The sequence below is a fragment of the Mustelus asterias genome, unplaced genomic scaffold, assembly GCF_964213995.1.
Source record: "Mustelus asterias unplaced genomic scaffold, sMusAst1.hap1.1 HAP1_SCAFFOLD_482, whole genome shotgun sequence".
In the NCBI taxonomy this organism is placed as follows: Eukaryota; Metazoa; Chordata; class Chondrichthyes; order Carcharhiniformes; family Triakidae; genus Mustelus; species Mustelus asterias.
The window spans coordinates 33,685-55,264 of record NW_027590434.1 but is presented as its reverse complement, the minus strand read 5'-3'; the positions used below and the strand labels follow the sequence as shown (position 1 = coordinate 55,264).

The following is a 21,580-nucleotide window of genomic DNA, read 5'->3' as shown; positions in this document are numbered from 1 at the left end:
ACATTGTGGGCCGAAGGGCCTGTTCTGTGCTGTACTGTTCTATGTTCTCCCCCTGTGTCTGTGTGGGTTTCCTCCGGGTGCTCCGGTTTCCTCCCACAGTCTGAAAGACGTGCTGGTTAGGGTGCATTGGCCGTGCTAAATTCTCCCTCAGTGTAACCCGAACAGACGTCGGAGTGTGGCGACTAGGGGATTTTCATTGCAGTATTAATGTAAGCCTTACTTGTGACAATAATAAATAAACAAATTTAAATCTAAATTCACGTATCCCTGTCTTTCAAAGTGAAGAGGCTTACAGAATCGAGAACTAGGGGCCACTGTTTAAAAATAAGGGGTCACCCACTTAGAACGGAGATGAGGCAAAACATTTTCTCTGAGGGCCTTTGGAACCCTTTTCCTGAGAATGTGGTGGACAGGTACTTGGTAAGGAAGGGGGTGATAGGATATCGGGGGTAGGCGGGATGCAGATTTGAGGATACAATCAGATTAGCCATGATCTTATTAATGGCAGAGTAAGCCAGAGGGGCCGAATGGCCTACTCCTGCTCCTTGGTCATATGTATGTTCATATGTATTCATTGATGTGGAGATGCCGGCGTTGGACTGGGGTGGGCACAGTAAGAAGTCTCACAACACCAGGTTAAAGTCCAACAGGTTTATTTGGTATCACGAGCTTTCAGAGCGCTGCCCCTTCATCAGGTGAGTGGAGAGTTGGGTTCACAAACACAGCAGAGACAGAGACTCAATTGCGAAATAATTATAGATTGGAATGTGAAGAATGATTGGAATGCGAGTCTTTACAGGTAATCAAAACTTTACAGGTACAGACAGTGTGAGTGGAGGGAGGGATAATCACAGGTTAAAGAGGTGTGAATCATCTCAAGCCAGGGGACAGTTAGTGAGATTTTGCAAACCCAGGCCAGATGGTGGGGATTACCGATAATGTGACATGAACCCAAGATCCCGGTTCAGGCCGTCCTCATGTGTGCGGAACTTGGCTATCAGTCTCTGCTCGGCGACTCTGCATTGTCGTGTGTCGTGAAGGCCGCCTTGGGGAATGCTTACCCCGAAGATTGGAGGCTGAATGCCCGTGACTGTTGAAGTGTTTCCGGACAGGAAGGGAATACTCCTGCCTGCCGATTGTTGCACGATGTCCGTCCATGTGTAATCAAGAATTGATCTGATTTCCTTCAGTGGAGATGACACTGGGAGTTCTTTTTAATCGTGTATTTTGTGCTTTCAGTGGAGGACCTTCTGAACATGGGCTGTTCCAGCGTGTTGCCAGGGGGAGGGCTGAACCGTGAGTTCACCCTGCATTGCCTCTCTGAGTTGAAGGGTGATATCATGGTAAATATGTGTACCTTACTTTTACAGAAAACATTTTGGGATCCAGTGAATGAGCAACTTGTGACACGGTGTGCGGTCCGCGTGGCATATTTGGAATGAGGGGCTTTGCGGCACTTGTCCCCAGAGTTCTCCACCGCTGACTGGAAGAATTCTCCACCCTGAATCTGGGTCCCAGTTAGGGGTGGGGGAATTAAGGGTTACTCAATGAGGCTGGGTGGATGGAGTTAAGATACGGGTCCGCCATGATTTAGCTGAGAGGTGGAACGGGCTCAAGGAGCTGTGTGGAGTCTGCACGTTCTCCCCGTGTCTGCGTGGGTTTTCTCCGGGTGCTCCGGTCTCCTCCCACAGTCCAAAGGTGTGTAGGTTAGGTGGATTGGCCATGCTAAATTGCCCCTTAGTGTCTAAAGATGTGCAGGTTAGGTGGATTGGCCATGCTAAATTGTCCCTTAGTGTCCAAAGATGTGCAGGTTAGGTGGATTGGCCATGCTAAATTGCCCCTTAGTGTCTAAAGATGTGCAGGTTAGGTGGATTGGCCATGCTAAATTGCCCCTTAGTGTCTAAAGATGTGCAGGTTAGGTGGATTGGCCATGCTAAATTGCCCCTTAGTGTCTAAAGATGTGCAGGTTAGGTGGATTGGCCATGGTAAATTGCCCCTTAGTGTCCAAAGATGTGCGGGTTAGGTAGATTGGTTATGCTAAATTGCCCCTTAATGTCTAAAGATGTGCAGGTTGGGTGGATTGTCTGTGGTAAATGCGTGGGGTTACAGGGATAGGGCCAGGAGGGGGTGGGGGGAAGGGCGGGGGCTGGATAAATTTCTCCTTTTTGAGTATTTCTCCAATTCCCCCCTTTGAAAGTTCCTGTTGAATCCGCTTCCACCGTCCGTCAGGCAGCGCCTCCCAGATCACAACTCGCTGTGTATATATACAAAAAACATTCTCCTCATCTCCCCCCTCTGGTCCTTTTCCCGATTCTCTTCAATCTGTGTGTGTGTGTGTCCCTCCGTCCCCACCCTGGTTACCCACCCTCCAGACACTGGAAACACTTTCTCCTTATTCACTCTGTCCAAACCCTTCCTGATTCCGAACGTCTCGATTCAATCTCCCCCTTAACCCTAATCTGCTGGAGGGGAACGATAACAGCTTCTCCCAGTCTCTCCACCTTAACTGAAGTCCCTTACCCTTGGAAACATTCTAGAAAATCTCCCTCCGCACCCTCTCCAAGGCATCTTGACGTTCTCCCAAAAATGTGTGGGGGAGTGGGGGACAGAATTTGAAACAATCCTCCAGCTGAGGCCGAAGCTGAGTGTTTGAACCATAGATGTCTGGTATAATTTCCATGCTTTGGGTACTTGCTGCCTTTATTGATGAAATTTAAGATTCTGTGCGCCATGTTTTTAAAAACATCCTATCAACATGTCCAATTGCTAAAGAGGTTTATTGTTACTGCAGGCTGCACTGGAGATGCTGCTACTGAATAATGGGGCCCGTCCCACCTCTCATCCACTGGCTGATTACCATTACACAGGTAGGAGATATCCCTCAATATGCATTAAGTTATTACAGTGAGGTATTACTGATTACAGGTCGTTTATAGTCTAAAGTCTAACCGCCACAGAGAAACAGGAACAATCTGCACACTTTCGTCACACATCGGGGCGGCACGGTGGTTAGCACTGCTGCCTCACAGCGCCAGAGACCCGGGTTCAAATCCCACTCGGGTCACTGTCTGCGCGGAGTCTGCACCTTCTCCCCGTGTCTGCGTGGGTTTCCTCCGGGTGCTCTGGTTCCCTCCCACACTCCAAAGATGTGCTGGTTAGCTGCATTGGCCGTGCTAAATTGCCCCTTAGTGTCAGGGGGACTAGCTTGGGTAAATGCATGGAGTTACGGGGATAGGGTCTGGGTGGGATTGTGGTCGGGGCAGACTTGATGGGCCGAATGGCTTCCTTCTGCACTGTAGGGATTCTATGACTCTATCAAAGAGGAAAACACTGCTGAATTTTTTAATGATTTTGGATGGAGCAATTTGCATTAATTTTTTATTAATCCAATCCTGGGACATGGGTGTCGCTGGCTGGGTTTATTATCCATTTCTAGTTGTCCTTGTTCAGAGGGCAGTTGAGAGTCACCCACATTGCTGTGGCTCTGGAGTCACATGTAGGCCAGACCGGGTAAGGACGACAGATTTCCTTCCCTAAAGGACATGAGTGAACCAGATGGATTTTTCCAACAATCGACAATAGTTTCGTGGTCATCAGTAGATTCATAATTCCAAAGTTCAAATTCCAGAGTTCAAAATTGCACCAACTGCCGTGGTGGGATTCGAACCCCGGTCCCCAGAGTATTACCCCGAGTCTCTGATTTACTAGTCTAAATACAACTGCACCACTGCCTCCCCTATATTGCTTACTTTTTGAGAGTTCAACGATAAGTCGTATTTGAGTGGGGCCTTGCATGTAATAAATGGCACTTCACACAGTAGAGAGAATGTTCTCACCAAGGCAAGAGACATGTTTAACATTCTGGGTGAAGGAGAGCGAGGCAGAGTGGTTGTTGGAGGGGATTACAGGGATCAGGGATTTGTTTTGATTTATTATTGTCACTTGTATTAGCATACAGTGAAAAGTATTGTTTCTTGCACGCTATACAAAGCATACCGTTCATAGAGAAGGAAAGGAGAGGGTGCAGAATGTAGTGTTACAGTCATAGCTCGGGTGTAGAGAAAGATCAACTTAATGCGAGGTAGGTCCATTCAAAAGTCTGACGGCAGCAGCCGGGAAGAAGCTGTTCTTGTTGGTACGTGACCTCAGACTTTTGTATCTTTTTCCTGACGGAAGAGAGAATGTCCGGGGTGCGTGGGGCCCTTGATTATGCTGGCTGCTTTGCCGAGGCAGTGGGAAGTGTAGACAGAGTCAGTGGATGGGAGGCTGGTTTGCGTGCTGGACTAGGCTATGTTCATGACCTTTTGTAGTTCCTTGTGGTCTTGGGCAGAGCAGGAGCCCCATACCAAGCTGTGATACAACCAGAAAGAATGCTTTCTATGGTGTATCTGTAAAAGTTGGCGAGAGTCGTAGCTGACATGCCAAATTTCCTTCGTCTTCTGAGAAAGTAGAGGCGTTGGTGGGGCTTTCTTAACTATAGTGTCGGCGTGGGGGGACCAGGACAGGTTGTTGGTGATCTGGACACCTAAAAACTTGAAGCTTTCGACCATTTCTACTTCGTCCCCGTTGATGGAGACAGGGGCATGTTCTCCACTACACTTCCTGAAGTCGATGACAATCTCCTTCGTTTTGTTGAAATTGAGGGGGAGATTATTGCCATCGCACCAGTTCACCAGATTCTCTATCTCATTCCTGTACTCTGTCTCTTCATTGTCTGAGATCCGACGGATCTCTGGATCAGGCAGCTGGAGACAGACTGTGGTCAGAATTGGGGGAATGCTGAGATCGGAGAGGGCTGCAGGGCTGGAGAGGGTTATGGAGATAGGGAGGGAGGGAGCGAGGTCCTGGGAGGATCTGTGAAGAAGGTCTGTACTGTCCACTGATGTAACAGCAGAAGGGGATGCCCCTGTATCCGGGAGCGGATCTGGCCATTATCAGGATATCAGGGATCTCACTGATGTGTGCAAACAGACTGCCACCTTTCTTACAAGAGCGACCCTCTTCAGAAAAAGTAGTTCATTGGCTGTCCCAAGGGCAACTTGGGATGGGCAATAAATGCAGGCCAGCCAGCAACACCCACGCCCCCTGAATGAATGAATAATAAAAGCACTCTGGGGCACCCTGAGGCTGCAAAATGCGCTGCAGAAATACAGAAGGAATTTGTTTTTTCTACTCGGGTGTCTGGAGTTGGATTTGTACCGACTTCAGACTCTGAGGCAGGAGGAGTAGTTTACAATGTGCTGAGGAAGGACGGGGGGGGGGGGGGACACCTGCTTCCTGCTGCTGCTTTGTAGAACAGTACGTCGGAGCAGTAACATTCACCCCTGCCCCAGGACAGCCTGCTGCAGGTGAGAAATTTCACAGCCTGCGTTCACTCATTCTAACTGTTCCTTCTTCCTCTGGCAGGCAGCAGTAACTGGAGCCCCAGCGAACGCAGAGTTTTCAATAAAGCTTTTGGGATACACAGGAAGAACTTCCACATGATTCAGAAGATGGTACGTGACAAGGAATCCGGGGGGAGGGGGGTGTAAAGTTATTTATCAAGTTATTTAAAGTCACAAGTAAGGTTTACATTAACACTGCAATGAAGTCACTGTGAAATTCCCCAAGTCGCCACACTCCGGCGTTCGGGAGAATTTAGCACGGCCAATGCACCCTAACCAGCACGGCTTTCAGACTGTGGGAGGAAACCGGGGGAAACCCACGCGGACACAGGGAGAACGTGCAGACTCCGCACAGACAGTGACTCAAGCTGGGAATCTTCCGACAGTGCGGCACTCCCTCAGCACTGACCCTCTGACAGTGCGGCGCTCCCTCAGCACTGAGCCTCCCACAGTGCGGCGCTCCCTCAGCACTGACCCTCCCACAGTGCGGCGCTCCCTCAGCACTGACCCTCTGACAGTGCGGCACTCCCTCAGTACTGACCCTCTGACAGTGCGGCACTCCCTCAGCACTGACCCTCTGACAGTGCAGCGCTCCCTCAGCACTGACCCTCTGACAGTGCGGCACTCCCAAAGCACTGATCCTCCCACAGTGCGGTGCTCTCTCAGCACTGACCCTCCCACAGCACTGACCCTCTGACAGTGCGGCACTCCCTCAGCACTGCCCCTCCCACAGTGCGGCACTCCCTCAGCACTGCCCCTCCCACAGTGCGGGGCTCCCTCAGCACTGACCCTCCCACAGTGCGGCGCTCCCTCAGCACTGACCCTCCCACAGTGCGGCGCTCCCTCAGCACTGACCCTCCCACAGTGAGGCGCTCCCTCAGCACTGACCCTCCCACAGTGAGGCGCTCCCTCAGCACTGACCCTCCCACAGTGAGGCGCTCCCTCAGCACTGACCCTCCCACAGTGAGGCGCTCCCTCAGCACTGACCCTCCCACAATGTGGCGCTCCCTCAGCTCCCTGGCGCTGTGAGGCAGCAGTGCTAACCGCTGTGCCGCCCCCAATGTGGAGACTGGTTTGAATCCTAGAGTCCAGTCTGTTGCGCACTAACGGCTGTACCACAGAGACTGACACTGGACTGGACAGCTCGGTGAGCAGCGCTTGTATCCCAGAGACAGAGGATCCAAGAGTCAAGGCTCCAACCAGAGGTTTTAGAACTAGCCTGTCACTACCAACGCCTGACGAAACACCGCGCTGTCAGAGGGTCAGTACTGAGGGAGTGCCGCACTGTCAGAGGGTCAGTGCTGAGGGAGTGCCGCACTGTCAGAGGGTCAGTACTGAGGGAGTGCCGCACTGTCAGAGGGTCAGTGCTGAGGGAGTGCCGCGCTGTCAGAGGGTCAGTGCTGAGGGAGTGCCGCACTGTCAGAGGGTCAGTGCTGAGGGAGTGCTGCGCTGTCAGAGGGTCAGTGCTGAGGGAATGCTACACTGTCAAAGGGTCAGTGCTGAGGGAGTGCCGCACTGTCAGAGGGTCAGTGCTGAGGGAGTGCAGCACTGTCAGAGGGTCAGTACTGAGGGAGTGCCGCACTGTCAGAGGGTCAGTGCTGAGGGAGTGCCGCACTGTCAGAGGGTCAGTGCTGAGGGAGTGCCGCACTGTCAGAGGGTCAGTACTGAGGGAGTGCCGCACTGTGGGAGGGTCAGTGCTGAGGGAGCGCTGCACAGTCAGAGGGTCAGTGCTGAGGGAGCACTACACTGTCGGAGAGTTGGTACTGAGGGAGTGCAGCACTGTCGGAAGGACCGTCTTTTGGATAAGACATTAAACTGAGGCTCATTCTGCCCTCTCAGGCTGACGTTACGGACCCCACTGGATTATTTCAAATTTCAAAACATTCTTTCTGAATCTACCCTGTCTAACCCTGTTAGAATTTTATAAGTTTCTATGAGATCCCCTCTCACTCTTCTAAACTCCAGTGAATATAATCCTAACCGACTTAGTCTCTCCTCATATGACAGACCTGCCATCCCAGGAATCAGCCGGGTAAATCTTCGCTGCGCTCCCTCTATAGCAAGGACATCCTTCCTCAGATAAGGAGACCAAAACTGCACACAATACTCCTCACCAACGCCCTGTACAATTGCAGCAAAACATCCCTATCCCGATACTCAAATCCTCTCGCTATGAAGGCCAACATACCATTTGCCTTCTTCACTGCCTGCTGTACCTGCGCGCTGACTCTCACCGACTGATGCACGAGGACTCCAAGGTCTCGCTGAGTATCCACCTCTCTTAATTTACACCCATTCAAGTTATAATCCTAATCTTTTGAAGGTTTTCAGCTGCCTGGGCCCTACTTACTTACTCATCCAAAGCTGTGCAGGTTAGGTGGACTGGCCCAGCTGGTGAGTAGGTTAGGGGCAGTAGCAGGGTAAATATGCAGGGTGAGGGTTGGGTATTGTGCTCTATCAGTGAGTCGGTGCAGGCTTTAGGGCCGAATAGCCTCCTTCTGCTCTGTCGGGATTCTATGATCCTCTCCGTCCCTTGAGGGACATTAGGTTCCTGGTAGGTCTAACCAGGTCCATAAGACATGGGAGCAGAATGAGGCCACTCAGCCCATCGAGTCTGCTCCGCCATTCAATCATGGCTGATATTTTTCTCATCCCCATTCTCCTGCCTTTTCCCCATAACCCCGATCCCCTTATTAATCAAGAACTTATCTATCTCTGTCTTAAAGACACTCAATGACCCGGCCTCCACAGCCTTCTGCGGCAAAGAGTTCCACAGATTCTCCACTCTCTGGCTGAAGAAATTCCTCCTCATCTCTGTTTTAAAGGATTGTCCCTTTAGCCTGAGGTTGTGCCCTCTGGTTCTAGTTTTTCCCACTCGTGGAAACAGCCTCTCCACATCCACTCTATCCAGGCCTCGCAGTATCCTGTAAGTTTCAATAAGATCCCCCTCCTCATCCTTCTAAACTCCAACGAGTAGAGACCCAGAGTCCCCAACCGTTCCTCATACGACAGGTCAGACAGGTCTCAGGTGGGAGGTATGACGAGGAGCGGCAAACAGGATGTCCGGGATGAGAATCGGGGCGTGGAGCCAACGACCCCACCCTGTAAACTTTACACAATCTGCCTGCACCCAAAGCTCTGTAACTCCCTCCCCTCCTCCTACCCTCACCCCAGACAAACCTCTCCACCCCTTCCTTTAAGATGTTCATTAAAACCTACCCCCTTTACCTTTACTGAGCGGCTCAGTTTCAGATTCTTCACTGAGTACATCCCTGGGAAACACCTCAGCATATCTTCCCATGTTAAAGGTGCTACACCAATGCAGGCTAACAAAGAAAATTACAGCACAGGAACAGGCCCTTCAACCCTCCAAGGCTTGGAGTGCCGAAGGGCCTGTAATTTTGTGCACCGACCATGCTGCCCAACTGAACTAAAACCCCCTACCCTTCCGGGGACCGTATCCCTCTATTCCCATCCTATTCATATACTTGTCAAGATGCCCCTTAAAACTCACTACCGTATCCGCTTCCACTACCTCCCCCGGCAGCGAGTTCCAGGCACCCACCACCCTCTGTGTAAAAAATCTGCCTCGTACATCTCCTTTAAACCTTGCCCCTCGCACCTTAAACCTGTGCCCCCTAGTAATTGACTCTTCCACCCTGGGAAAAAGCTTCTACCTATCCACTCTGTCCATGCCCCTCATAATCTTGTAGACTTCTATCAGCTCACCCCTCAACCTCCATACCAGGCAACATCCTGGTAAATCTTTTCTGTACCTGTTCCAAAGCCTCCACATCCTTCTGGGAGTGTGGCGACCAGAATTGAACACTATATTCCAAGTGCGGCCTAACTAAAGTTCTATAAAGCTACAACATGACTTGCCAATTTTTAAACTCAATGCCCCGGCTGATGAAGGCAAGCATGCCGTATGCCTTCTTGACTACCTTCTCCACCTGCGTTGCCACTTTCAGTGACCTGTGTACCTGTACACCCAGATCCCTCTGCCTAACAATACTCTTTAAGAGTTCCTGCCATTTACTGTGTAAATGTTGTGGATATTCTGCTCCTTGTATAGCATGTCACAAGAGCTCCACCAAGAGGTCACAGCCTGACATGGGATGATGTAGAGGGGACTGCATGGTGCAGTGAGTCAGATGATGATGACGGAAGTTGGAATTCCAGTCTAGTTCAGGCTCCGGGGATAAATTTCTCTCACTGCTGATAAACAGGATTCTAAATGTGACACCAACTCAACAAACTCAACCAAATGGCACTTTCCCCGTAACCTGGCATTCATCAACATCATCCGACAGGCTCCAATACAGAGGCCTGGACAGGGACGGAATGAACTACGCTTATCCAAGGTGGCAGTGGGACGGATATGCTCAGGGTTCCCTACCTCCCACTTTCACAATGCTGACTTTTCTGGGGAATAGAAAGTCACAAGATCACAAGCAGTCACCAGTCACTTTCCCCAGCGACAGGACAGAAACAGAAACATAGAGGATAGGAGCAGGGGGAGGCCATTCGGCCCTTCGAGCCTGTTCCGCCCTTCATTACGATCATGGCTGATCATCCAACTCAATAGCCTAATCCTGCTTTCTCCCCATAACCTTTGATCCCGTTCGCCCCAAGTGCTATATCCAGCCGCCTCTTCAATACATTCAATGTTTTGGCATCAACTACTTCCTGTGGTAATGAATTCCACAGGCTCAACACTCTTTGGGCGAAGAAATGTCTCCTCATCTCCGTCCTAAATGGTCGACCCTGAATCCTCAGACTGTGACCCCGGTTCTGGACTCCCCCACCATCGAGAACATCCTCCCTGCATCTACCCTGTCTAGTCCTGTTAGAATTTTATAAGTCTCTATGAGATCCCCCCCTCATTCGTCTGAACTCCAGCAAAAACAATCGTAACCCAGTCAGTCTCTCCTCATACATCAGTCCCGCCATCCCCGGAATCAGCCTGGTAAACCTTCGCTGCACTCCCTCGAAAGCAAGAACATCCTGTGCCACCGTGCTGCCCCGGGTCCCTGGCGCTGTGAGGCAGCAGCGCTAACCACTGTGCCACCGTGCTGCCCCGGGTCCCTGGCGCTGTGAGGCAGCAGTGCTAACCCACTGTGCCACCGTGCTGCCCCGGGTCCCTGGCGCTGTGAGGCAGCAGCGCTAACCACTGTGTCACCGTGCTGCCCCGGGTCCCTGGCGCTGTGAGGCAGCAGCGCTAACCACTGTGCCACCGTGCTGCCCCGGGTCCCTGGCGCTGTGAGGCAGCAGCGCTAACCACTGTGCCACCGTGCTGCCCCGGGTCCCTGGCGCTGTGAGGCAGCAGTGCTAACCACTGTGCCACCGTGCTGCCCCGGGTCCCTGGCGCTGTGAGGCAGCAGTGCTAACCCACTGTGTCACCGTGCTGCCCCGGGTCCCTGGCGCTGTGAGGCAGCAGTGCTAACCACTGTGTCACCGTGCTGCCCCGGGTCCCTGGCACTGTGAGGCAGCAGCGCTAACCCACTGTGTCACCGTGCTGCCCCGGGTCCCTGGCGCTGTGAGGCAGCAGTGCTAACCCACTGTGCCACCGTGCTGCCCCGGGTCCCTGGCGCTGTGAGGCAGCAGTGCTAACCCACTGTGTCACCGTGCTGCCCCGGGTCCCTGGCGCTGTGAGGCAGCAGTGCTAACCCACTGTGCCACCGTGCTGCCCCGGGTCCCTGGCGCTGTGAGGCAGCAGTGCTAACCCACTGTGCCACCGTGCTGCCCCGGGTCCCTGGCGCTGTGAGGCAGCAGTGCTAACCCACTGTGTCACCGTGCTCACACATGGACACCCATTCTCCATCCTGACTTGGAAACATGTCGGCCGTTCCTTCAGTGTCGCTGGGTCAAAATCCTGGAACTCCCTCCCTAACAGCACTGTGGGTGGACCTGCACCATATGGACTGCAGTGGTTCACGATGGTGGCTCACCCACCTTCTCAAGGGCAATTAGTGATGGACATGTTGTGCACGGTGTTTTATAACTCTTATACGGTAAAGAACGGCCAGTTGACTTCTAGTTAATACAATAGTATTTATTCATACACCATTAATGTGAATCAACCACACAATTCAAGCTATTTTACAGAATACTAAAGTTCAAGTCCAATACTGGACCTTGACTTAACTTTTGCGTACCTCGCAAGTACCCAGGTAGATATTGGCCTTTACCCGCGTGTCGGTCTCTGTTCTCCTCTGTGTAGTCTGGTCCTCTGGCCTACTCCGATACTCTGGCTCTGGTCTTCCTTCCGTCGTTGGTGTGGTGGCTCTCCTCGTGGTGCCAGTTGCTGGTGGTGGTCCCTTGTTCTGTTCCTGTCACCCCCTCGTGGTCTTCCTTCTGTTGTGCAGCACCTTTGATCCCTCATTAGTTTCCCGCCCTTTTGGGAGGTCTCTTGATCGTTGCCAATCAATCGATCAGGGTTTGATCACCCTGAATGATCGCTGGGTGTCCCCGCAACGGCCATGCCTACGGGTGCTAGAGGCACGGAGGTCACTTACCTCCCTCCCAAATAAGGGGTGAAGGCGGCCCTGTGTCTGGTAAACAAGTATGTTTGTCCAGAGAGTGTCCGTTGTCTTTGAGATGGCCAATTTCCTGTGTATTCTGTAGTCTGGAGCTGCTTGTTGTTTCTCTCTGTCCAATATTCACTTCAGGCTGCAGCCTGTCTGTTTCTGTACTTGGCCAACTATCCCAGCCTGCTTTGTAAATCGCCAGCTTAGGGTGGCCCCGTTTGGCCACAGGTAGCACATGCTGGCCCAGCCAGCGACGCCTGCGTCCCGTGAAAGAATTTAAAGTTAAAGTTCATTCATTGGTGTCACAAGTAGGCTTACATTAACACTGCAATGAAGTTACTGTGAAAATCCCCTAGTCGCCACACTCCGGCGCCTGTTCGGGTAACACAGAGAGAATTTATCATGGCCAATGCACCCTAACCAGCACATCTTTCTGTGGGAGGAAACCGGAGCACCCGGAGGAAACCCACGCAGACACGGGGAGAACGTGCAGACTCCGCACAGACAGTGACCCGAGGCTGGAAGTGAACGCGGGTCCCTGATGCTGTGAGGCAGCAGTGCTAACCACCGTGCCACCGTGTCGCCTCACGGCAAAAGGAGGAGGGGGACGAGGCATGGCTATCCAGAGCAATGATGTGGAGATGCCGGCGTTGGACGGGGGTGGACACAGAAAGAAGTCTCACAACACCGGGTTAGAGTCCAACAGGTTTATGTGGAATCACGAGCTTTCGGAGCGCTGCTCCTTCATCATCCTTCTCCACTCACCTGATGCAGGAGCAGCGCTCCGAAAGCGCGTGATTCCAAGTAAACCTGTTGGACTTTAACCTGGTGTTGGGAGACTTCTTACCGTATCCAGAATGAGTAACCTCGCTCGGAAAGCACTCTCATCGTTGAGAACACTGATTGATGCTCGACCCTGGCTGGGACTACCCTGGTTGCACAAGTCAGTCATAGAAGTTTACAATATGGAAACAGGCCCTTTGGCCCAAATTGTCCATGCCGTCCCTTTTTTTAACCCCTAAGCTAGTCCCAATTGCCCGCATTTGGCCCATATCCCTCTATACCCATCATACACATGTAACTATCTAAATGCTTTTTAAAAGACAAAATTGTACCCGCCTCTACTACTGCCTCTGGCAGCTTGTTCCAAACACTCACCACCCTCTATGTGAAAAAATTGCCCCTCTGGACACTTTTGTATCTCTCCCCTCTCACCTTAAACCTATGCCCTCTAGTTTTAGACTCCCCTACCTTTGGGAAAAGATATTGACTATCTAGCTGATCTGTGCCCCTCATTATTTTATAGACCTCTATAAGATCACCCCTCAGCCTCCTACGCTCCAGGGAAAAAAGTCCCAGTCTATCCAGCCTCTCCTTATAACTCAATCCATCAAGTCATGGTAACATCCTAGTAAATCATTTCTGCCCTCTTTCTAGTTTAATACATTTTCTATAATAGGGTGACCAGAACTGTACACAGTATTCCAAGTGTGGCCTTACCAATGTCTTGTACAACTTCAACAAGACGTCCCAACTCCTGTATTCAATGTTCTGACCGATGAAACCAAGCATGCCGAATGCCTTCTTCACCACTCTGTCCACCTGTGACTCCAATTTCAAGGAGCTATGAACATGTACCCCTAGATCTCTTTGTTCTGTAACTCCCCAACGTCCTACCATTAACTGAGTAAGTCCAACTCTGGTTCGATTGACCAAAATGCATCACCTGACATTTATCTAAATTAAACTCCATCTGCCATTCGTCAGCCCTCTGGCCCAATTGATCAAGATCCTGTTGCAATCGGAGATAACCTTCACTGTCCACTGTGCCACCAATCTTGGAGTCATCTGCAAACTTACTGACCATGCCTCCTGTATTCTCATCCAAACCATTAATATAAATGACAACTGTGGACCCAGCACTGATCCCAGAGGCACACCCTGGTCACAGGCCTCCAGTTTGAAAAACAACCCTCTACAACCACCCTCTGGCTTCTGTCAAGAAGCCAATTTTGTATCCATTTAGATAACTCACCCTGGATCCCGTGTGATTTAACCTTATGCAACAACCTATCATGTGGTACCTTGTCAAAGGCCTTGCTAAAGTCCATGTAGACAACATCAACTGCACTGCCCTCATCTACCTTCTTGGTTACTCGTTCAAAAAGCTCGATCAAATTTGTGAGACATGATTTTCCACTCACAAAGCCATGCTGACTGTCCCTAATCAGTCCTTGCGTCTCTAAATGCCTGTAGATCCTGTCTCTCAAAATACCTTCTCACAACTTACCCACCACAGATGTGAGGCTCACCGGCCTGTAGTTCCCAGGCTTTTCCCTGCAGTCTTTAATAACTGAGGCCAGTTACTGGGTTAGAGAGAAACTATCTCTGGTGCTGAGAATGTGGAACTCGCTGCCACGTGGGTGTCCAGCGTTGAAAGGAGAAGGAAGATGAGGAGTTCTGGAATGGAAAGAGGTGTTGACAGGATGGGAAGTGACTTGTGTGCAGCGTGAAGGTTGGCGTGACCCTGCTGGGCTGAACGAAGGTGCAGCTCAGACTCTGCTCGGTGTGTGATACCTGGACTGCTCATTTACTCAATGTCCACTTTGTGTTGAACTGTTCCAGCTGAGGTCCAAAGCAGTGGCGGAATGTGTGGAATATTATTACAACTTCAAGAAGAGTCTCAAATTCAACAAGAAGCATCGCCATCGACCCTCAGATACAGAGGAGGATTGGAACAACGTCTTCAGACAAGACACTGACTGCGAGGTGAGGCTCCAACTATTACAAAGGCAGATTGAGGAGACCACAGACTTGTAACATGTTCCTGTGTGTGGGTTGTTGCAAATGTTCCAGGAAGTTACAGAAAGTTAGATTCCAAGTAAAAGCTCCCTCTACACTATCCCCATCAAACACTCCCAGGACAGGTACAGCACGGGGTTAGATACAGCGTAAAGCTCCCTCTACACTGTCCCCATCAAACACTCCCAGGTCAGGTACAGCACGGGGTTAGATACAGAGTAAAGCTCCCTCTACACTGTCCCCCATCAAACACTCCCAGGACAGGTACAGCATGGGGTTAGATACGGAGTAAAGCTCTCTCTACACTGTCCCCCATCAAACACTCCCAGGACAGGTACAGCATGGGGTTAGATACAGAGTAAAGCTCCCTCTACACTGTCCCCCAACAAACACTCCCAGGACAGGTACAGCACGGGGTTAGATACTGAGTAAAGCTCCCTCTACACTGTCCCCCATCAAACACTCCCAGGACAGGTACAGCACGGGGTTAGATACTGAGTAAAGCTCCCTCTACACTGTCCCCCAACAAACACTCCCAGGACAGGTACAGCACGGGGTTAGATACTGAGTAAAGCTCCCTCTACACTGTCCCCCATCAAACACTCCCAGGACAGGTACAGCACGGGGTTAGATACAGAGTAAAGCTCCCTCTACACTGTCCCCATCAACCACTCCCAGGACAGCTACAGCATGGGGTTAGATACAGAGTAAAGCTCCCTCTACACTGTCCCCCCATCAAAAACTCCCAGGACAGGTACAGCACGGGGTTAGATACAGAGTAAAGCTCCCTTGACACTGTCCGCCATCAAACACTCCCAGGACAGGTACAACACGGGGTTAGATATAGAGTAAAGCTCCCTCTACACTGTCCCCCATCAAACACTCCCAGGACAGGTACAGCACGGGGTTAGATACAGCGTAAAGCTCCCTCTACACTGTCCCCATCAAACACTCCCAGGTCAGGTACAGCACGGGGTTAGATACAGAGTAAAGCTCCCTCTACACTGTCCCCCATCAAACACTCCCAGGACAGGTACAGCATGGGGTTAGATACGGAGTAAAGCTCTCTCTACACTGTCCCCCATCAAACACTCCCAGGACAGGTACAGCATGGGGTTAGATACAGAGTAAAGCTCCCTCTACACTGTCCCCCAACAAACACTCCCAGGACAGGTACAGCACGGGGTTAGATACTGAGTAAAGCTCCCTCTACACTGTCCCCCATCAAACACTCCCAGGACAGGTACAGCACGGGGTTAGATACTGAGTAAAGCTCCCTCTACACTGTCCCCCAACAAACACTCCCAGGACAGGTACAGCACGGGGTTAGATACTGAGTAAAGCTCCCTCTACACTGTCCTCCATCAAACACTCCCAGGACAGGTACAGCACGGGGTTAGATACAGAGTAAAGCTCCCTCTACACTGTCCCCATCAACCACTCCCAGGACAGCTACAGCATGGGGTTAGATACAGAGTAAAGCTCCCTCTACACTGTCCCCCCATCAAAAACTCCCAGGACAGGTACAGCACGGGGTTAGATACAGAGTAAAGCTCCCTTGACACTGTCCGCCATCAAACACTCCCAGGACAGGTACAACACGGGGTTAGATATAGAGTAAAGCTCCCTCTACACTGTCCCCCATCAAACACTCCCAGGACAGGGACAGCACGGGGTTCGATACAGAGTAAAGCTCCCTCTACACTGTCCCCATTAAACACTCCCAGGACAGGTACAGCACGGGGTTAGATACAGAGTAAAGCTCTCTCGACACTGTCTCCATCAAACACTCCCAGGACAGGTCCAGCACGGGGTTAGATACAGAGTAAAGCTCCCTCTACACTGTCCCCCATCAAACACTCCCAGGACAGGTACAGCACGGGGTTAGATACAGAGTAAAGCTCCCTCTACACTGTCCCCATCAAACACTCCCAGGACAGGTACAGCACGGGGTTAGATACAGAGTAAAGCTCTCTCTACACTGTCCCCATCAAACACTCCCAGGACAGGTACAGTCGATAGCTTGTGATGTGTTAGGTCGCACTGAACAAGTCAATTGTGATTTATTTTGTTGACTGTACGTCAAAGAGCTGCATCAGGCTCTGATGAAACAATGTTCCTATTTCACCTGTAGACCTTGAGGTTATAGCCGTCAGCAGGGGTTTTCATCAAGTGTTGTAACACTCACATCCAGGATGTAAATTCACGGCAATTGGAATTTTTATCATTATAATTTAGGATGTGTTTCTAATTTTTGCTGTTTCATTTGGATTCGAAGCAGCCATTTCCCAGTTCACAGCCGATAGAGAGTACTCACAGAGGGGAGCGAGAGAGTCCGTGCCCCACAGTCATCGGCAACTTCCCCTGCAAACAGTGCGGAAAGTAAGTGTACCTGACATCAACCATTTACCAGAGAGAGAGAGAGAGAGAGGGGACAGAGAGGCAGAGACCGAGACAGGGACAGGAGAGAGGGGACAGAGAGGTAGAGACCGAGACAGGGACAGGAGAGAGGGGACAGAGAGGTAGAGACCGAGACACAGACAGGGACAGGGACAGAGAGGCACAGATAGAAACAAGCACGGAAGGGCACAGAGAGGCATAGACAGAAGTAAAGACCAAGTGCTGAAAATATCAGCAGGTCAGGCAACATCTGTGGAGTGAGAGACAGCGTTAGAGTTCCAGGTCGGTGACCTTTCATCAGAACTTGGAAAAATTAGAAACGTAATCGATTTTAAGTTGGTGAAATCAACTCAATGACTCAAGAACAGCTTCTTCCCTGCTGCTGTCAGACTTTTGAATGGACCTACCTCGTATTAAGTTGATCTTTCCCTGAACCCTAGCTGTGACTGTAACACTACATTCTGCACTCTCTCCTTTCCTTCTCTATGAACAGTATGCTGTGTCTTTATAGCGCACAAGAAAAAATACTTTTCACTGTATGCTAATACATGACAATAATATATCAAATCAAATCAAAATGGGGGAGAATGGGTAAAAGAAGAGAAGGGAAGATAGGTGGATAGAGTGGAAAGACGGGAGAGATTAAATGAGAAGAGAGTTTGTCGCGAAGAGTTCAAGGGAGAGATCATGGAATGAAAAAAAAGAAACAGTAGATGTGTCTCGAGTGGGTATGAAAGGCAGGGGCAGCGACACACGCAGAGGCATGGACAGAAACACAGACCAGGAGACACAGGCAGAGACAGACACAAAGATGGGATGAGGGGAAGAGAGATGCAGACAGATATTCGCTATAGCCTCAGATATTCGCTATATTATATATGAGAAAACTAGCATGCAGATACAGTAGATAGTAAAGAAAGCGAAAGGAATGTTGACATCTATAGCTAAAGGAATAGAATATAAAGGAAAGGAAGTATTGTTGCGACTATACAAGGCATTGGTGAGGCTGCACCTGGAATATTGTGCACAGTTTTAGAGTCATAGAGGTTTACAGCATGGAAACAGGCCCTTCGGCCCAACTTGTCCATGCCGCCCTGTATTTTTAAACCCCTAAGCTAGTCCCAATTGCCCACTTTGGCCCATGTCCCTCTATACCCATCTTACCCATGTAACTGTCTAAATGCTTTTTAAAAGACAAAATTGTACCCGCCTCTACTACTACCTCTGGCAGCTTGTTCCAGACACTCACCACCCTGTGTGTGAAAAAATTGTCCCTCTGGACCCTTTTGTATCTCTCCCCTCTCACCTTAAACCTATGCCCTCTAGTTTTAGACTCCCCTACCTTTGGGGAAAAGATATTGACTATCTAGCTGATCTGTGCCCCTCATTATTTTATAGACCTCTATAAGATCACCCCTCAGCCTCCTATGCTCCAGAGAAAAAAGTCCCAGTCTATCCAGCCTCTCCTTATAACTCAATCCATCAAGTCCCGGTAGCATCCTAGTAAATCTTTTCTGCACTCTTTCTAGTTTAATAATATCCTTTCTATAATAGGGTGACTAGAATTGCACACAGTATTCCAAGTGTGGCCTTACCAATGTCTTGTACAACTTCAACAAGACGTCCCAACTCCTGTATTCAATGTTCTGACTGATGAAACCAAGCATGCCGAATGCCTTCTTCACCACTCTGTCCACCTGTGACAGGTCCCCTTATTGTCCCCTTATTTGAGGAAAGATGTAGTGACATTGGAGGCAGTTCAGAGGAGGTTCACTAGATTGATTCCAGAGATGAGGGGTTTGTCGTGTGAAGAGAGATTGAACAGTTTGGGCCGATACTCTCTGGAATTTAGAAGAATGAGGGTAGGTCAAATTGAGGTATACAAGATGATAAAAAATATGGATAAAGTAGACGTGGAGCGGATGCTTCCTCTTGTGGGACATTCTAGGACGAGAGGTCACAGTCTCAGGATAAGGGGCAGCAAATTTAAAACAGAGTTGAGGAGAAACTACTTCTCCCAAAAGGGTTGTGAATCTGTGGAATTCGCTGCCCCAAAGTGCGGTGGGTGCTGGGACAGTGAGTAAATTTGAGGAGTTAGACAGATTTTTAATTGGGAATGGGGTTGAAGGGTTATGGGGAGAAGGCAGGAAAATGGGGATGAGGAGCATATCAGCCATGATCGAATGGCAGAGCAGACTCGATGGGCTGAATGGCCTAATTCTGTCCCTATATTTTATGAACTTAAGAACTCTTATGACAGAAACTTCCAGTAACAGACTGATAGAGATACTGACACTGCCGCGAATACAGAAGCAAGCTCCCTCTCAGTCGCAGGCTAACGTCGTATTTTAATGTTCCAGACACGTGACACCAAAAAAGAGTTCTTACTAACCATTTTTTTAAAAACTATTTATCCCCTCTGTAGGATGTTTTACAAAATCAAGAGTCGAAACGCGCACATGAAGATCCACCGGCAACAGGACGACTGGCAACACAGGTCCCACGAGCCCCTTTATCCCCCCGTCACCTACACTGGGGCAGCGTTGGCCAAAGTGACCGCCACCCCGCCTGCCTATGCCAGCTGGGACAACCGGGAGATCCAGGAGCATCTGGAGGCCATGTCGGAGGCCATGACCTGTACCAGTCTGCCCCCGCTGTACCACCAGGAGGTCAAACTCAACCTTGCCAAAGGGAAGTGCCAGAATATCTTCTTATAACAAGCTCAGGGCAACGGGCAGAGATAGTTCTTGGCCAAGCTCCAACTGTGAAGACTGAGAAAGCCTCTGGCGTACAGAGGGTACGGACGCACAAATCTGATTTATGAACAATGACTTTTGTTTAGCACCGACAAAAACTGAACTCCTTTTACCAATGAGCATTTACAGTACTGGGGCTAATGATTTCGTTCATTTTCTCTCATTGGTAGCTATTAATATTGAAATGATATATTTTTGACATTTTTATTGACGCAGCATTGATGTACCCGTCTATCCATTTGTGGTGAATTCACAAATCCCCTTTTCCCCGCTTCATCGTCCCCCAGCCCACCTTATTTCTGTGCCTCTTGTTTTCAGTGTTGCTAGGTTGACTACGTTAGGATTGTTTTCACTGGAGTTCAGACGAATGACGGGGGGGATCTCATGGAGACTTATAAAATTCTAACAGGACTAGACAGGGTAGATGCAGGGAGGATGTCCCCGATGGTGGGGGGAGTCCAGAACCAGGGGGTCACAGTCTGAGGATTCGGGGTAGACCATTTAGGACGGAGGTGAGGAGACATTTATTCACCCAAAGAGTGGTGAGCCTGTGGAATTCATTACCACAGGAAGTAGTTGATGCCAAAACATTGAATGTATTCAAGAGGCGGCTGGATATAGCATTTGGGGCGAACGGGATCAAAGGTTATGGGGAGAAAGCAGGATTAGGCTATTGAGTTGGATGATCAGCCATGATGGTGATGAATGGCAGGGCAGGCTCGAAGGGCCGAATGGCCTCCTCCTATCTTCTATGTGACTTTACAAGCATATCACCCGAGTAGCTATCTCTCTTGGCAATCAAGTAGCCATGAACTTGCATTGAAAGTCTCTTCTATCTGGTTAAAGTATACGCAGGACATTTAACTTGAGTGAAATCCGACAGCCTCCACGTACCCGTTTAACTGGGTGCAGGTCAGGCTCTGGGCAGATGGAATATGATTTGGATTCTAATCCTTGACTCAGGCCCAATCCAAACTCCTGCCACTAGCGGTCATAGAGTTCTAGGATCGTACAGTGCAGAAAAGGCCCATCGAGTCTGCACCCACAATAACTACCACTAAAGTCCCGCTCATCACATTTTCCTGCACTTGTCCCATATCCCTGAATGTTTTGATATTTCAAGTGCTTATCCAAATATTTTTTAAAGGTTGTAAGGTCTCCAGCCTCCACTACCTTCCCAGGCAGCGCATTCCACATTCCCACCACCCTCTGGGTGAATAAATGTTTTCTCAAATCCCCTCTGAATCTCCTGCCCCGCACCCTAAAACTCTGCCCCCTTGTGACAGACCCCTCAACCAAGGGGAACAGCTGCTCCCTAATCACCCTGTCCATACCCCTCCTAATCTTATACACCCCAATCATGTCCCCCCTCAGCCTTCTTGGTTCTAGAGAAAACAATCCAAGCCTCTCCAGTCTCTCCTCACAGCTCAAACGCTCCATCCCAGGCAGCATCCTGGTGAATCTCCTCTGTACCCCCTCTAGTGTAATCACATCCTTCCTATAGTGAGGTGACCAGAACAGCACACAGTACTCCAGCTGTAGCCTAACCAACACTCTGTACAGCTCCAACATTACCTCCCTGCTCTTATACTCTACACCACGACTGATTAAAGCCAGTGTCCCATGTGCCTTTTTAACTACCCTATTCACCTGCTCTGCCGCCTTCAGGGATCTGTGAATAATTACCCCAAGATCCCTCTGTTCCTCT

General features: G+C 50.1%; 1 protein-coding gene across 2 annotated transcripts in view; it reads left to right on the top strand.

Annotated features, from left to right (window-relative positions):
* LOC144486840 (transcriptional-regulating factor 1-like) overlaps positions 1 to 20,881 on the top strand; it is a 77,063-nt gene extending 56,182 nt beyond the window's left edge. Inside the window, exons 11-16 of one of the 2 annotated variants that reach the window (XM_078204862.1) lie at positions 1,240 to 1,343; positions 2,792 to 2,867; positions 5,407 to 5,495; positions 14,540 to 14,683; positions 16,998 to 17,098; positions 19,542 to 20,881. In XM_078204862.1, the coding sequence (XP_078060988.1) occupies positions 1,240 to 1,343; positions 2,792 to 2,867; positions 5,407 to 5,495; positions 14,540 to 14,683; positions 16,998 to 17,098; positions 19,542 to 19,833 (806 nt within the window). In that variant the 3' untranslated portion in view covers positions 19,834 to 20,881. Of the gene's footprint in view, positions 1 to 1,239; positions 1,344 to 2,791; positions 2,868 to 5,406; positions 5,496 to 14,539; positions 14,684 to 16,994; positions 17,099 to 19,541 lie in introns of both variants that reach the window. The other variant, XM_078204861.1, reaches the window with a different exon arrangement.
* Positions 20,882 to 21,580: the final 699 nt, after the last annotated feature.